At 34.2% G+C, this 18,835-nt stretch overlaps 1 protein-coding gene across 3 annotated transcripts in view; it reads left to right on the top strand.

Annotated features, from left to right (window-relative positions):
- Positions 1-18,835, top strand: part of for (cGMP-dependent protein kinase for) — a 413,902-nt gene that overhangs the window by 345,831 nt on the left and 49,236 nt on the right. For 2 of the 3 annotated variants that reach the window (XM_028302514.1, XM_028302515.1), the window contains exon 3: positions 6,534-6,700. In XM_028302514.1, coding sequence (XP_028158315.1) covers positions 6,534-6,700 — 167 coding nt within the window. Of the gene's footprint in view, positions 1-2,389; positions 2,882-6,533; positions 6,701-18,835 lie in introns of those variants that run through there. The other variant, XM_028302516.1, reaches the window with a different exon arrangement.

Below are 18,835 nucleotides of genomic sequence, written 5' to 3'. Positions count from 1 at the left end.
ATTAATTTCAAACGCCCAACGAGAATTGATAATTTATCATTTTAAACCATTACTTTTGATCATAGTTACTTGATAGCAAATGATAGAAGGTGGTTGGATGATAAATTGAAAAATGTCTTCTTTAGGGAGTTGTTACTAGTTTCTAGCATAGTTTATTACAACGAGAGATTTAATTAAGCTTATGCTAGCGAGCTCAGTTCGATGTAAGTTATTCCAAAAGTTTGTATTTCGTAGAGCCATCTATATTTTAGTCAGCTTATTAATTCAAAGCCTAGCATGGACCTAGTAAACATACTGAAACTCTAAATACTTAGAAAATTGTAAAAGTGATTAAGGAATCTATGGTGTGACTTACTATTTTATTTCGGAGGCACGATAAAATTTTCAGTGATGACGATAATAATAAAAATGATCCTTGGAAAAATAGTTTTAATATTGCAGAAAGGGCTTCGTTATTCCCACGACTAATAAAACAAATGAAGGATCAACAGTTTCTAACGTCTTCATTATCAAAGCACCAGATTGTCACTATGATGAATTGACTGCAACTAATAATGTGGCTGCAAAAATGCCCGTAAGATTAGGCTTAATGTTGCAGAACGGGGCCCGGGCTCGCGTCCAAAATCGAAGAGATTCGGGTCTAGGTCGGGATCGAGATCGTGGCAAATATGCTAATCGTCACGATTTTACGTCAAATTCTGTAATACAATACCTACATTAGTTTCCACTTTCATCTTTTCTTCTTCATTAAAGTAACTATCTTCTGATGAGGACAGAGTTGGTCCTAAAGAAGGGGATGTTTATTTACCTATATGGGATTTTTATTCGGCCTTGTGTGTGAATTATATTTCTTTTCAGACCTACTAATCATATTATACTATAGATATCTTAGTCGTGGTGATAAATTGGAAGTGAACGGCTAAACCTTAACTTTATGAGGCATCGTATCAATCGATAAAGATTGAAGGATACTTTTAGAACGTTTGAAGGCGCATTTTAGTATTAATATCAACGTGTCAACACTCACCACACGATACGCATTCCACGTGTTACATTTATCTTACTGACCTTACGCTAGTCTTAGAAAGGCACCATACATAGTTGAACGACCTTTACAAATTTTTCACCCACGCCTTCTTAAATAGGTGTTCCATTATTGTAGCACAGACAGTCAAAGGAGTCGTATTTAAGTGCTAATTAAAGAACAGACTATATTGCTAATGTCAAGATCACGATGATATCGTTACAGTCCCATTCGTGGTCACACGTCCTGGCTACGAACGGATATAATTATTGTGACGTATACAAGTTGGAGTATCAATATAGAAAATGTGGAAAGAATAGCTAAAAAAGTAACATCATTGCTGCAGCTTTCAAATAAAATGTAATTTGATAACTAACCCTATTTTGATATCATAACAATAAACCTTGAGATATTATTCGTTAACTGTTTTTGCGAAGCTCAAGCAAAAGTAGGTAATTGGATCGACTGGATGGTCCACCATCGTATCTTTTTCCGAATGGATTGTTTATTACAAAACCCTTACAACTTTACTGACATTGGTTGGTCTACATTACATCACATTGCAAGGACTACCATGACGTTATTGTAACAAGTGTAAATGTTATGATGTCGCATGACCACTGGTTGTGCTTAGTTCCTTATTAAAAAGCAATAATTTAACACGGCAATAAAATCGCAAATCTTAATTACAGTTTGCCGTTCCAATTTATTTAATGTCCAAGTTATCCCTGCAGATGACAAAAATAATTCTCAGATAAAATTTTGCAACGACAAGTCCTTGCTTGCGGCTAATTTGACATCGTAAAAGTCAGTTTGCAACAAATCCAGTTCGGTTTAGTTTAATAAACGGCATTAATCATTTCCAATGGAGCCAATTAACCACATATTCATGATGGTCAGTGCACGCCTACTTTTAATGCTTAATATCGAGTTTCATATTCACGTGTTAAAGAATCTCGCGAATATTCTAAGCAGGAATTTCGCAAGATGTAAATACCTACTTGTAATTTGGAAACATTACGTTCAAGACAAAAACCTTGATTGATCAAGGTAATATTTGATATAGATATAATATTCATTCTACCACCATTTAATTCATAGATATGACTAAGCATTCGATCGACTAACCCAACGTAATCAACACCCTACATGGGACAATAGCCAATTTTCTCTATTATGAATTCTGAACACGGCTCGGTCTTTCACCAAGAAGAAGTACTAATTCTATAATAAGATCCTGTGAAATTGTGCGTCAAGTGTCTACAATAATATTTTATCTTTTATCATCGATAGAGTGCGATAAGGAAAGACATTAATTATTGACCATTAGTGTTTTACTACATTTCGACTGAACGTCATGTGTTTGGTGCGAAGTCATCACCGGCTGCCGGTGTTCGAGTGATGATCTAAAATTAGAAGTGACATTATGAGACAATAGTCAAACATGGCTCAGCCGAAACACTGTAAAATGGATCACAATTTCCAACTGGAAAAAAAGTATTTAGAACTAAAGAGACTGGTGATGGAGAAAACAGAGGAATTAAGGAGACGGGACAAAATCATAGCGGTGCTTGAAAACGAGATAGACGAAAAAGATGCCACAATAAGATATCTCAGAAATGAAATAGACAAATTCAGACAAGTCGTGAAACCTTTGACGAAGCAGCTCATTGTAAATCATAGAAATGGGCTAGACGAAGAAGAATGCTTCGCAATGAAGGCGCCTGGTATTGAGAACACTAGAATTTTACCCCTTGGTGAACCGAGGCTGAAGAGAACAGCTATATCAGCTGAACCTCTTTCATCACTCTCACAGGACCATGAAATGAAACTTGTGAAGATACCTAAAAAGCAGAAGTAAGTATTAACCATTAAGTTAGGGTGATTATGGGTAATTTGCCTTTTAATTGGATGATACACTACATAATTAATAAAACATTTATTGTTAAAGTTTCAGAGAAGTAAGCGTTGAGAATTTTTCCAAATACAATTTTCACAATGGCTGGCTGGTTTTCGTTGTTGACATACTTTTGCTATATACTTTATACATACGTAGGTAGGGCCCATTTGGCGACACACGCATGGAATATAAATCAAGTAATAAATTCTTTGAACCTACCATTGTGTCCTTCCTTGCCATGTAAGTACAATTGCAAACATGATCCTCCCTTTCGATGTAAGACAAAGATTTACAATAGTACGATACTTAGACGGTAGAGGATTGTTTGTTATTGAAAAAGTCATGGTGAATTTGTCTGATTCTAGCTATGATGATACACTAGTTCATTGAACGCATAAACTATTCTTAGATTGAGACTTTCATTCCCAATATTTTTAGTATTCTCAAAGGACTGTTGTCTGACAGTAAAGGAATTAGCGAAGATACTGCACTATAGGTAGCTTTGATTAAAACCACTTGGAGAATATACAATCAAAGGCAGATAACCATAGCTGGTATTATATTGTAAATCACGACTAAAAGGGCAACATCAGACGCTTAGTGGTTCTTCCTCAGTTACATGTGTGGTAAATCAATTGATGACATGCTTTGTTGACAACATTGCATGCTTGTACAGTCTATCTATCATTGTGCGTATTGTAACGTCACAAATCAATCAATGCACGATTGAATTTCTTCTTACTACCCGTAATGGCAGTCCGAGGTCGACTTGTGTTAGCTGGTGTGCCTTCGAGCGACACATTTGGTATAATTACGTTCGAACTTTACGAGTGTGCATGTCCTCGCCACCGGCTGTGTCACGAAGTCCCAGTATGTCATCGTTGTCACGAAAGAGCTGACGTTACTTGGCGTCTATGGCATTGTTTGTACTATTAATCTTCCTGTATTGGCTGAGTTTGACAGTTTCAACTTCGTTGTAATAAAACAAAGTTACGGAACAACAACTGACTCTAACGTTAGAATATTTATTAAGATTTACAGTTCTTGCACTTTAATATTGGTCGCATATTCTCTATCAAATTAATGAGATCCTTTGGATTCAAGAAAAACAAACACTGTCTACACACTATGTCAAAAATTTCACACATGGACATTGTGTTCCTTATGAAACTTTGCATTTAATTATGGTTAATTTTGCATTTTTAAAACTGGGTGATAGTATTGTATATTTTTCGTAACCCATTTTGCTACAGACATAAAAAAGTTGTGTATTAATCACACAGTTTACTGAGTACTTAGGGCATGCAAACAAATTGCTATCACATGCCATATTAGGTTCCATATTATCCTGCCAGGAACCGGTTCTAATTAATCTTAGTAGAATTAGTTAATTCTAGTCTAATCGAGCATGTAGATCATAGTTATTATAATACAGCACTTACGCGATTAAACTAATCACATTGAGATTAAATATTTCATCGTGGAATTAGTTTTTGTCTATAATAGTAACACACACTGACCCGCAAAGAAAAAGGGTCGGTTAGGAAATCTATACTAATATTATAAATGCGAAAGTAACTCTGGTAACTCTGTCTTGTTTACACGCCTAAACCACTGAACCGATTTTGATGGAATTGGCATAGAGATAGTTGGAGTCCCGGGAAAGGACATAGGATAGTTTTTATCCCGGTTTTTGAAACAGGGACGCCCGCGATAAAGTTTTTCTGTGACAGACAAAATTCCACGCGGGCGAAGCCGCGGGCGGAAAGTTAGTCTTCAATATATTCAAAAGTACCTATAAACCTAGCCTTATAAAATGAGACCTAAATTAATTCAAGCTTTTTATCCCAACTAATATTATAAATGCGAAAGTAACTCTGTCTGTCTGTCTGTCTGTCTGTCTGTCTGTCTGTCTGTTACGCTTTCCCGCTTAAACCTCGCAACCGATTTTGATAAAATTTGGCATAGAGATAGTTTGAGTCCCGGGAAAGAACATAGGATAGTTTTTATCCCGGTTTTTGAAACAGGGACGCGCGCGATAAAGTTTTTCTGTGACAGACAAAACTCCACGCGGGCGAAGCCGCGGGCGGAAAGCTAGTTTTTAATAAAATTTAATAAAATAACAGTTTTTCCTGCATGTTATGTTTTATAATAGCTAGAAGATTTTCTAACCGGTTTTGCAGTCCAGTGTATTTAAAAAAGACGTCAGATGATGGTCTATTTACAATATATTAATTGTTGAAAATGTGCATACGCATAACTGAGGTAATCACAATAATTTACATCCGCAATTGAGATATTTTTAGCACTCATAAAAATTATGATGTTTATAACAATTATTTTATCGGCCAATAACTCTAATCCGGAACTTGGGTTTTCTTTCATTTTAACGATTTTATTATTATACAATACCAATCATTTAATAAACACGTAAACGATACGGATACGTGACTGATTCATTCATATGAACGTTAAAACTAACTTATTTATCTCGCCATGCAGTTAAAAATACTTAATTACGATTGCGGTCAAATACCTGCCTTGTTTTGTATTAAAAAAATCTGTCATGACGTATAGACTACAATAAATACTTTTTGGTGAAAATCGATGGTGGGTCTATGGTTGATGCAGAGATATAATCTGTGCACTGCGCGGAATGGCGCCAGCGGGTGTGTGAACCCTTTAATGAATTTTGAGTGTCTTATTTCAAATACATTACCTGAACCTGTAGGTACAAAGTCAATTAAGTACTTATTAGCTAGGTAAATTACTAACTCAAGGAGAAAATTTTAGTTTTTAAGTAATTTTAAGTTAATGTATTATTATAAAATTATTGTTTATTGAATAAAGTAGGTACGTATCTAAGGAGAAAAACTATTTAATAAGAAGGTACCTACTAAGGTAAATAAATTAACCTTTTACCTACTAAGACTTGTACTGCTTGTACCCAGTATTGTTCCAATGGCCTTCTTTGTCAGGGCGCGTAATAATACCTAATAACATTGTGTTTTATGGCCAATTTACTGTAATCCAAACACGATTCCATTACAGTTGATTAAACTCCATAACTTAGCCGAGATTGTAAATAACTCCATAATGTCTACAAGAATATCTTCGCAATTAATAGTCTGCAACAGTTTGAAATTGTAGGAGAAAATATTTTAGTTTTATGTTATTTTATGAGGCTAATGCCCGTTTTCACCATCAATCCCTAAATTTTAAGAGACCCCTTTGAAATCAAAATTCCTGTTATATGTTACCATAGGGGTCACTTAAAAATTAGGAATTGATTGTGAAAACGGGCATAAACAAGCTACAAAAACCGAGATTGTTTGTCAGGAAGAAAACACCGAAAATATATTTTTACAGGCTATAAATTATAACATACCTACTAGAAAACTATGTTATTATGATGGTATTTTGCAAGATGAAGTTAGGATGAAAAACGTAGGTTTACTTTGCAGAATTTGGTGCCTATTAATGTTCATTTAATCGTTTCGTTTAAATTTTAATGTGTCCATTTTACAAACTCGGGAGTCCCGATATTGACCCTTAAATTAATAAAACTTTGTTAGGAAATTTACTAATAAACGTTTTTTTTAATTTCAGGTCTCGGGAACTTATAAAGAGCGCAATCTTAGACAACGACTTCATGAAGAATCTTGAGATGACACAAATCCGCGAGATCGTGGACTGCATGTACCCCGTGGAATATGCGATGGGCAGCCTCATCATCAAAGAGGGAGACGTCGGTAGCATCGTGTATGTCATGGAAGGTATGTGCTATTTTAATAATATTTTTTACTATCTTAAAAACAACTTGAATTAATTATGTTACCGCCATCTGTTAGAGAGTAGAATAAGAAGTTTTAATTTTGACAACTTTTTAGCGCCATCTGCTAGCGAGTAGAAAAAATATGTTGCTAAATTATTGTAGTTCAAAAAGCACTCAACAGATGGCAGTAAAAAAGTTGTTAGTATTTGTCACAAGATAGCGCTGCTCAGATTTTAGTCACGACATCTATCGGGCAGTGGTACAACTAAATAGTGCAGTAAAATCTCGCTAGGTGACGCTACTATCCAATTACAAGCGTCTTCTTGAAGAAATTTTTTTAGGAATTATAATTTTCGTATTTTAATATTAGTGTCGTGTATGTTATAATAATGTTTTTATGTATGGGTTCAAAACATTTATTATATTATAAGTAAGTTTTTTTTTGTACTTGCCTATAGTCACTATGATACCCATTAGTAGGTATTTACCACAGTATTTACTGTTGCACTTGACGTCTCTAGCCTCTTAAAGTCATACATCATTTATTCATGCAAACATGATCACCGGCAAGAGACATCTAACATGTTCTTGAAACACTTTCCCATCTAAGATGACCATACGTTTTCACCTTTAGAGAAAGGTACTTACCTACTACCTACTCTATCTTAAATGCTTTCAGCTAATTTATGTAGTAAGTAAACATAAGTAGTTATCTTTTCTTTTTTCCGTTAACGCGCAAGTTTAGGTTCGATTCCGACTGAGTCGAGTCAATAAGGGCAGAATTTAGATACTTACCTACTTGCTTGTCGTTCGTTCGTTTCAGCCAAATGACGTCCACTGCTGGACAAAGGCTTCCCCCAAGGATTTCCATAACTTAGTACCTACTTGCTTGTTACCAATTTATACGGCCAAAAATAAATAAATAATAATAAGATTTCCACATATTTTCACAATATACCTAATGATGAAGATAAAAATAATGAACAAAAGATACTGGTCAAATAGCGGACGCACCGTTTTGAAAATGCGGAATCCAAAAAAATATTTCTAGTCCATTGGTTTCACAGCTATGTTATTGTATGGCACTGCATGGTTACGGTAATCCTTACACGTTAGTGTATTGTGCCTTTATTTGACCATATCGATTGGTCTGCATGGGTGTCGAACCGGAACCCCCGGAATTCCGCGCCTACATTATTCAAAGTGGATGTAAATGTGCTACAATAATTGTAATTACTTACATCCATACTAAATAATGTGAACGCAATTCTGTCTGTCAGAAATTTTGACTTTGATTTTGAGTGGTTTGACCATTGTTTATGAGTTTCGAAAAGAAAATCATTATAATCGTGAATATTCTCTAAGTTGCCAATAAAATTGTTATCCCATGGTTTCGCATGTTAGTGTTAGGTAATTAGTTTGACAATAAATTAAAATACAGCTAGTAGGAAAAATGCGTTTAGTGTAAAGTACAAAATTAGAAATCAATCACGAATCCGTTCTATCACAAAACAGAAATTCTATTTTGTGGTTATACCTATGTGACAGAAAAGTTATAAATTAAGTATGTCTTTAAACATTCACTAGCGGCCGCCCGCGACTTCGCACGCATGAATCCCGTTTTACCCCCTTAGGGGTTGAATTTTGCAAAATCACGTCTTAGTGAGCACCGACGTTCTAAAAGGAAACCCCATGCAAAATTTGAGACTCCTAGCACTTGTAGTTTCTGAAATTTCGTGATGAGTGTGTCAATCGTATACGTCGGCCGTTTGGTGTAGTGGTTCAGAACGGACTACTATGCCGAGAGGTCCCGGGTTCGATTCCCGGCCGAGCAGAAATTGAAATGATGAATTTTAATTTCTGTGACGGGTCTGGGTGTGACTATGTATAATATTTATGTATTTAAAAAAAAAAAAGTATATAAGTAGTATATCCGTTAAGCTAGCACCCATAACACAAGCATTAAGTTGCTTACTTTGGGGCTAGCTGGCGCTGTGTGAAATTGTCCAAAGATTTATTATAATCAATAAGTGCCCTTTCGCTTTTATAAATACAGGGTGTCCCAAAAACAATGGATAACCCTGTAACCATCGATAGGCCTCGCCATGGTCTCCCTAACATCCAATTTTGACCCCAGTAAAAATATCACCGTTTTCAAGATTTTCGTCGGCGTCGTCGAACAACGTCGTATGATCGCAACCGTCAAAATCTGTTTTTTTGCATTAAAGTACTCTAAAATAGCCCCTTTATAAACTAATTTTTTAATTTTTCAAAATTCGTAATAATATCGAAGATACAGAATCGAACACCGACGGATGTGATTATTCTAACGCAGTACAGAGACGTGTTTGTGCAAGCGTCATTGTACTTCGGAAGACTGCACATCGTTTGTTGGAATAGCTTATATATTTGTATTCGTATTGATATTGAATGTATCTAGAATTTCGTCTTTATATCTATAAGTTTGGACACTTAAATGTTGCTTTATTAAAATTCCTACGCTAAAAATTATCCATTTGTATTTAATGCTACTATGCAGTCCTAGATTAACTATTACGAGAAAAACTCATTTTTGCAGTTTTCATACCAGTTGCTATTCAAGTAGCCATAAGATAAAAATAATACAGAATACATAGGCTTGTGATACCTTTTTAGAATCTCAATTAACCAAGGAAGTTTTTAAGATAATGGGCACGATAGTCTTCCCACATTTTTTTTACACAATGGCTGATCAAAAGTGCAAGACAATGAATTAATTTTTCCTTCTTCTCTGCAATTTCTTAAAATTTTAATACTTTTAAACTAGTTTGTTGAACTTTAATCTCTTCTTTTGATAGCCCAACTATCCCTTGTGATAAGGAAAAAAACTAGATTGAAAAGTGTCCTCATTTGTAGAAATGGCATGAGAAAAAGTAATCGCAGGTGGCAATTTTCTAAAAATGCACAAAAACTTGAAAATCTTGAAAACGGTGATATTTTTACTGGGGTCAAAATTGGATGTTAGGGAGACCATGGCGAGGCCTATCGATGGTTACAGGGTTATCCATTGTTTTTGGGACACCCTGTATATGTAGATAAGACTTACATATCCTAATTTTCTGTCGCTCATGGTCACCCTTGCAAGCTTGGTTTTGCTTGAGAAAGCGGAAAACCCACCGGCGTGACAACACCGCTTTTCCAGCCGCCTGACCGGCTAGACCCAAGGCATTTTAAGCGAGACCCAACAGAAAGCTAATAAATTACTCGCATGACGTTAGATGTTTATAAAAATAATTCTTATGTACTTAGTTTGTTAAAAAATGTTATATAAATATAATTAGTTAAATAATTGATTAAAAAATTTAAAGTGGTTTTATTTGAACGAAATCGCACTCGTAAGTATTTGCAGGAATTAAGCGTTTTTGCACCAAATAAACGGCCTGTACAAACAAAAAATTAATATTTAAAATATTATCAAGTCACAATAAAGCATTGATTAAAACTGAAATGGTTGGAAATGACGACCAAAAACTATGTCTATTTATATTTAAAAATATAAGTATTAACAATTTATTTATTTCTCATGACTTAATATTACCTATAACAATTTAATAAGTTACAAGCAAAATCTAAAGGATGATACTTTGTCAATCTATAACTTTTATACCCCATTGATTTCGTTTCGAAATTGAGCTTTCAGTGCGGTAAAATGTGATTTTTAATGAAACTTTTAATAAACATTTAGTCCCAAATAGTCCCAATCCCAAATCAATCGATTCTGGGCTTTTTTGGACTATCTGTGATGAGTAGAAATTAATAACAAATGATTTTATTATCTTTGACCTTTCGTCACTCAGTTTACTTACTGTTTAGTTTTTTACCTACTCGGGGAGATCCGTCTCACGATATGACTCACAGTTACGTCACTGTTGTTGGCAATAACTGACAATGTGCAAGGGCAATAAGTAAGGTCATGTCTCATGCACTATGTAGCAATCATCATGAGGACACCCGTGAATCATGTCATAATTATGTTAAAATTGTGAACTACTGGACATAGTGATTTTTTAAAATTAGATTTAAGTTTTAAATTGGTTATTTGTTGCTAAATAAAATTTAATTTTCTTTTTTTACACGGTTTTTTTTTACGGTTGGTGTGTTTTTCATAATATTGAATTAGGTACTACTGAATCAGATATCAAATTCATTATGTGTAATTGAATTAGCTTTGCACAATGTTTTATTTAATATCATTGGCTTTGCAGTTATTATTTGACGCTGATAAAATAAGTTTATTTATTTTTCAATTGATAGGATAAAGTATATGAATAACATTTACATTCTAAAATACATAATTATGGCATACATAATAACTAGAAATGTTCTTGATAACAAAACTCAAATAAACAGGTAATGTAAATACAGATATTAAAGAAGCTAACGTTTATACCTACTGAAAATCTAGGTATTTTCTTGTGTTTTTATTTGCCACTAAAATTATTTATTTATTTATTTATTGAAAAAGATACACCAACGACATATAACTTTTGATTATATCTTTTAAAACTTTTGGTACTTAGTTACTTACTTAGGTACTTATTGCTGTCACGTCACCGAGTAATTACACCGGCTGGCATTATTATAACAACTCGCTCACAAAAACTAGACAGCGTGAAAATCGAAGTGATCCGTCTCGGAGAATAAAGTAAAATCTTGTTTTGCTACGTACAGTCGCCCGCGGATAATCGCCGAGTCACCAACCGGATCGAGTTTTCAATATTATTTAACGTTACGTAGGTACAAACGGCATTTATAACATAAATATAGGCATCTTAAGCAGTTGTGATAGAGGCGATTTTGCAACAAAATTTTTAGGTGTACTGTTGTACCAAAGTCGGCGCACAGTGGTGTAAAAAATGAATTGGTCCACTTTCGTCACCAAAAATGTAAGAATTGTAACAAAAACGGTTGAAAAAACCGAACTATCAAACAATACGTGATCAAACTCGACCTTGGGAGACGGACCTTGTGGACTTTTTGTTTATTCACTTTCTACCTCAAATATGGTTCTTAAGTCTGTAGTGATAAAGATCATACAATGGGATGTGAGAAAATTTAGTCATACGGACGCGTGACGTCATTGAGTTACAACTTTTTTTTGAGTGAGTGAAAGTGATGACCACATAGTGTAGTGTGGTTTATTTACTGCCGGTAACCAGTTTTGGATTAGTTATTTAATAGTTGTTATGCTCGACTACGGTTTTCTTTACGTTGTAAAGGTTTAATTTCGGTTGGTACTTATTTAGATTAGTTTTATTATTTTCCTAGCCTATTAACTTAGGTATATTAAAACGTATGATTAACTAATTTAATCGTTAGATTTAATTATAGATAACAATATTTCTGAACGGTCATAAAAATTGTTCAGTGTCCGTAAAAAAGATTTAATCAGATTACCTATGTGAGATCAGTTTTTTGGTCATTAAGGATGTAAATTTTCCTATTGTGATAATAATTGGTATAGGATTTTACTGATTAGTGCCGCCAGTTAAAAAAAATAATTAAATGTGCGTTCAGAATTTGGTTACTAGATGGCGCTTTTGCCAACAGTTAAATAAAATACTTCAAATTTTTTTTATCTGTCATTAGGTACCTAAGAGGCATTGGTATACGCTTAAATTGACTCATGTATGTGTAGTCTACAATCAAACAATCACATAAAGGCTTCTTTCCTAGGAAATAAGCACTCTTGCATTGGTTTGACGAATCACTGTGATTTCAGTAATAGCTCCGATTTCACAGAGGCCGGTATTTATTGGTTTTCATACGCAACATGTGATTTAGCGATTCGAATCTCCACCAGTCACAAATGAGCCGTCATTATGAGTCGTTAATGCTGCTAACTCAGCAGAACTGGTGAATTAGAAATCTGTTCATATTGTATTGTTTGAAATGAAATGTGAATGAAAAATTGATACTGAGCACTTAATGTTTCAACCCACTGTGCAAAATCTTTCATTGAATTTATAAAGAATTTGTCTTATGATGAGCCCCTCGCTCGTTACAAAACAGATTGTGCCCTCGTGGTAAGCTTAATATGCTCGTCTTACGAAGGGGTTCACCACAATAGTCCAGTGGCGGCGCCGCGGCGGGGATCGAACCCGCGTTCCTCGTATCACGAGTCTGTTAGTCCGACATTTTCACCGTTCGGCTATCGTCGCTTATACCTACATATCGTTACCTTTTATTTTCATCCCTGAGGGAATTTTCTTTCATCTTCTATCTTCTTCTTTTTCTTTCTCTCTTTCTAATAACACGTGAACAAGTATTTTTCCTAAGACTAATTTTTTTGTCAGAATATACCTATTGCACCAGTAACAAGTTAGTTATTTTTAGAATTTTTATTCTGTAATTTTATTGTTTCTAAAATTTGTTCCGATATCTTTTATTACAACAGCATTGTTCTTGGCCATTTTTGTTCTAGATCTGCTGCTGATATTTGAAATTGTTTATTCAAAATACTTATAACACACTTAATTTCGTGTCCGTGTAGTTTATTTTAGAATTGATAATGATTCAACCTACATCATCGAATTTTGTTATCTAAGACCTTTTGGCCTGCCAAGTAACTTGCGGTCATTAATTTGATTCATTAAGCTATAAAATTGAAATACGATTTATAATCCCTAATTGCTAAGATTTAAAGTCCATAATGTTTTAATTTTGATCAAATTTTTTCTTAATGAAGATTCTAACAAGCAATTAATTCTTACTGAGGTTCAGTTCAATGCATAAGAGGTTAAGATAAGATGGTGGATAAGAAGATGCATTAGATACAATTAAGATTAGTTCATAAAATAATAATTAAATATTTATTTATTTTATTTATTTATTTACACTTTTGCACATACAACTGTACAGTGGCGGACTTAATGCCAGGTGGCATTATCTGCCAGTCAACCACAGGAATCTAGGATTAGAAATTAGAGAAATTATTTTATTAATATCCAATCCCACTCTTCCTTTGATTATATTATCGACCAAGGAAAAAATATAACGAACATCACGTCGTCTCGCCAATCCGCCTGTAACTCTTCTTAGTTGAAACTTATCCATGTCTTACAAAATAAATCGTGTATAAGAAGATATAAATCGTGTATTGTATCTGCCTTGTTTACCGAAGCAACTAGTTATTTGCGACTATGATGATTTGCTTGTCATTTAAGTATGGAGGTTATTCTGGACTTGACCCAGTTAATGAGATTAATGATAGACGATGTGTTCTCAGTTAGGAAAATAAATTTATTAGATTTTTATGCAAAATACAGGATGCATGTGTCATTACTCATTATTGACATTCATCATCATCACCATTCCCAAAAGTAGGATCTTATGCTCCACGATCTCCACAACTGCAACTCTTTTATAGCCAAGATTTACAATTTGCCGCACATAACACGTGAAATACATTTTATTGGCAGATGCCAATAAAATGTATTTCACGGTGGATTGACGACCTCCTCCTTCCTTGAGAAATCCTTGAGGATGATACCTTGTCCAGAAGTGGACGTCTTTTGGTTGAAACGAAAATAGGTCTCTCTGCTCTTAAATCTTTTTAAAAATATTCCAACCATCCAAATAAAGCTTGTATTGTAGTAGTATGCAAACTACCAGACCAGGCATCCATCGCAAATAGCACTCGTAAAATATACTACAAATAATGTCCCTCTTCCATATAGGAATGATCTAACAAGTCCAAAAATAGAAATCCTCACATAAACGGACATACGATTTACTATGTTTTTCTCACAATTTTTCTCACAACAATGAATCGGATGACATCTCACGTAGTCGGAACGTGTGTTGGCCATTTCAGAGTTGCGCAATTGATCAGTCAATTATGGATTATTTTCACCAACTTACTACGAGAATCGAAATCGTCAATAATAGTGATGTCAATGAAAGTAACATACGCCGTAGCTTTGTCGATATGGTGCGGTTAAAAGTTGCCATAAGTATATCGAGATAGTTGATAAAGAATCGAATTCAAACTAGTATGTGGGAAAGATGATCAGGTCACACATTATTTTTGGTGAAGCTCAGTGCTGCTTGATAAGTGGGTCTTCAGTTCTTCACTGCTCCAACTTCACCAGCTAACTAGACTAAAAAATAATAATAATCGCTTCGAGTTGGGTATATTCAAGAAATACTGCTGGATCGAATGCAGACCCAATCAATACATTTATATTTTAAGGTTAGTTACCGATTGTTTTATTGAAATTGAAAACTTCAGTCTAATTCATGTAACCGAGTAATTGGAACAATATGTTTGATTCAGAACAGCATAATTTTCCACCTGTAATTAGCAAAGCAACTAATTCACGTCGATTTCGACGAAAATGATGCATGATCGCGTTTTCCTTAATTGTTCAAAATGTCCGGTTGAAATAATTACCCGATTGTTTTCGCAAAAGTTTCAAAATAATGTTGGTTGAATTTAGACAACTCTTTAGGAGGTTACATATTAAAAGTAGCTACGTATACTTTTGATTTTACTTTTAAAAACGTAATAACTGATTCAGGTGTTATTGTACCTACTAAAATTCAAGGTTTCAATCGGAATATCTTTCTAATCATTGAAATAACTGGTACTAACTTTACTCCTATCGAATCTATACTCATGTTTATCGATAACATCACTATCAAATTGCATCGTGAGGAGCAATGTCGAAACCCACATGTTTGTGCTGATGCGCGTTCAATGGGCAATCTTCGCTGGGTTCCGCTGCTTAGGACATTGCCTTCGGCCTTAATGTCTTGCCTTATTGTGTTAAAATTATGTTTCGTGATTTGTGAACGTTAGTTCAACATCTGTTTGGATAGATGTTGATGATATGGCGCAAATGTGTGTTGTTAATGTTGTTATCTTTTATGTTTTCGGAGTTAGCATGCTCAATACTCAAGTTATTACTTTACCACATTAGCGCATTCACATTAGGTCTTACATTATAGGCAGTTTCCCAATATGAACCCAGTTAAGGCACAGCTACTTTGGGAGTATTCTTCAGTAAGTACCTCATAGCATTAGTTTTCTAGTCCCCATAGGCATTGTTTTTGGGGCTAAGAAGATGAAGATATAAATCTAAAAACAGTCCTAGACTCCTGGATATCATTCTGAAGTCTGAAAAAAGTTGAAATTCAATTCTGATGTAGCAGGAATTTCGCACCTGACGCGTGATGTTGATAATAAGCCTGATCTCCAGCTATCGTTTTCACGAGATAATTATTTTCTTACAATTCATTTAATATACAAATTGTGCCACGTTCTATTTACTTACTTAATTAGCGCGGAAGTCATTGTCCAGTATACTCTGAGCTGTCTTTGTAGGGACCATGAAAACGGGTGTAGTTCTTACATAACTGGATCAGTCTGGAAATAATCACATAGCAGCATTCTGAAGATGTGACCATCCATAACAAGAAGTTTCTCTTAGAGCATCTGCAAATGGCTTTTGGTGGATAACAGAAAACTCTGTGTTTGAAACTCTTCAGAAAATTTAAATACCTGTAATTTTATTACGTCAGTAATAACTAATAAGTATAACTCGCGCGTGCGTTAGAAAAAGAAGATTTCTCGCTGATAACTTGAATCAATGACTGAGTTTGATAGGTTCACAATACTTATGATCCTTAGCTATAGTTTTCTTATCTGGTATTTTGGATTGAATTTCATTGTTTTTTTTGCCAATTACTATAATACTTTTAATTCGACCTACTTACCTATTTCTTCTGCAATTGTTAAGAGAATTGAGTTAAGAGCAGAATTTTTCTTTGAGCAACTCCAAACTTCTAATAATTCGTTACTATACCTACTCGATAAGAATCCAAATACCTTGCCCACATTCTCATCACATAATTGATTGCTACACACAGATCTAGGACACCGCACGCCATCATGAAGGTTGCTGCAAATATTTACATTTGTTTTGCAAACAAAATGTCCTGCATGTCAACTGCAGACTGCATATTATTATAGCCTTCTGGATTGAATTTATCATCTCCCGCTTTTTCATCAGCTGCTGCCAGCTACCTTCTTGAAGTTTGGTTGCAAGTGCAATAAATGAAACAGCATGAGCGGTTTCGCACATTGTCGACCTGTAGTCCGGAGTAGTCGTACAACTAAGTATTTGTAAGTACGGATCCAATTTCCGTCATCCGGTTTCACTAGTTAGTTTTCTAGATCCGTATTTTGACGGATTCGGATCATATTCAGATCGGACGTAAGCAAAATCGTTCTGATTCCCAGTGCCAGATTTTTCATCGATATCTATTTTTTTCTCATTGAAACCATTTTATTTGAATAAAACGGTAATATTGCGTAGTGCGTACACAATGCGCAATAATCGTGCATTAACAAGAAAATCACAAGGTTTTGCTTTTTGTCGGTGTTACACAAGTGGGTTTTTAGCGACCTTAGTTCTATTTCACATTTTACATGTCTAAGTCTTTATTGACGTAGAACCAATGATATTATATAAAAAGTTCTATAATATCATTGCGTAGGACCTGGTAGGTACGGTAATATTAAAAATAATAAAGGAAGTAGAATTTAAATTTATTTAATAGATATGTTTTTTACGGGCAAGAAGTAGGTAAGATCATGAAAGGAATTTGAAAAGACAGTAATGAACTTTGATAGATTTAGGGTCAGTAGTTGGTCTAGCTACCATATCGTTACGAATTTGTCCAGTCTATTTGAACTTTATGCTTTTGTATGCAGAGTTTTAATCATTGGGGAAAATCATGATGTGGATGTATCCATTGGCATCGTATCTAATGCCAGTACGTTTATGTCCACGACCTCATTTCGATTTATTGGTTCAATTAAAGACAATAGAAGTTTGTTCAGTATGAATGAATGAATATGCCATAATAAGGAAAAACAAACAGTGTTATTTGTCTCTTTTACACATCTGATGAACTTAATATAAGTTGCATATAAGTGTTTAAAGCAGAGCATGGGAGTTGCAAGTCTAATCCCTTCTCTCGTTTCCTCCACTGCAACTCCTGTACATCCAGGATCTAGAATTCTAGATCTATGCTAACATTAACACCTAACCAGAGAATGTTGAGTTGGTACACCCATTTTAGTCTAATTTTGAGGTAGTTCTTTAGCCATATCTTTACCTCTGATGATTTCCAGTTCTTGATAGAATTATTTATACCTTTTGAATGCTGTTTTAAATAGTGGTTTCTTTTCAACATAATCGCAGACTTTGTGCTAATTTGGTCTGACATTTCTTGCCTCAGTCATCGGACGAAAATAACACTGACTATTAAATGTCATGGAGATTTACATACTTGGAAATGTCTCATTTTTATACGTAAACAATGTTAAGAAGGTAGACGTGTTCAACTTTGCAATTCTAACTTTATTACTAGCTTATTCACTGAAGACACTGAAGTAAAAGAAAATGTTGTGTGTCAAAAATAGGGGATCGGAAATATTTTTATTTTGGTGTTTTAAAGATTGACCTCTCAATAATAGAAAAAACAAAGAATACTTAGTTTCGATGGCATAAAATCGTTATTGGGCCATTGTCAAATTTTGCGCAGGTAAATGTAACTTAAAATCATATTTTTTTCAAAATAAATATATGCTTAGATGTTACTTTTTTCTATGTCCGTGGCCGTTAAAACAACTGAATTATTATCTATTACAGTTTGCCGCGATGTTTAACCAATAATTTAAGATTTATTCCAGATTTAATGGATCAGGGTGAAAAAAAATACAACTTTGTTACCATTACGTTTTACCTTTTATTATGAAATTAAACAAGTCAGTCGCAAATATTTTGAGACTAATATTAAACAGTATTATATCTTTTACATATATTTAGAATCATAACAGTCTTTTTTTAAGTTTAACAATCATCAATCTGAACTCTTAAACAACTCTGTTACTTCTTGAATATTAAAATACCTTAAATTCTACTTAAGTCCTCCAAATATCGATTTATTAGCAGCCAACTGGAACATAATACTGTAAAAATATCTAATAAATTAACGCATCGCGATATTTGCTATATTATAATGACTAGCTTTTCTTTAAAATCTTACTATGTTCTTTTAATCTTTGGGACAGAAAAGTAACAGA

Source organism: Ostrinia furnacalis, unplaced genomic scaffold (genome assembly GCF_004193835.3).
Source record: "Ostrinia furnacalis isolate ACB-3 unplaced genomic scaffold, ASM419383v2 OfSCF1131, whole genome shotgun sequence".
NCBI lineage: Eukaryota > Metazoa > Arthropoda > Insecta > Lepidoptera > Crambidae > Ostrinia > Ostrinia furnacalis.
This window is presented reverse-complemented; position numbering and strand designations above follow the sequence as displayed.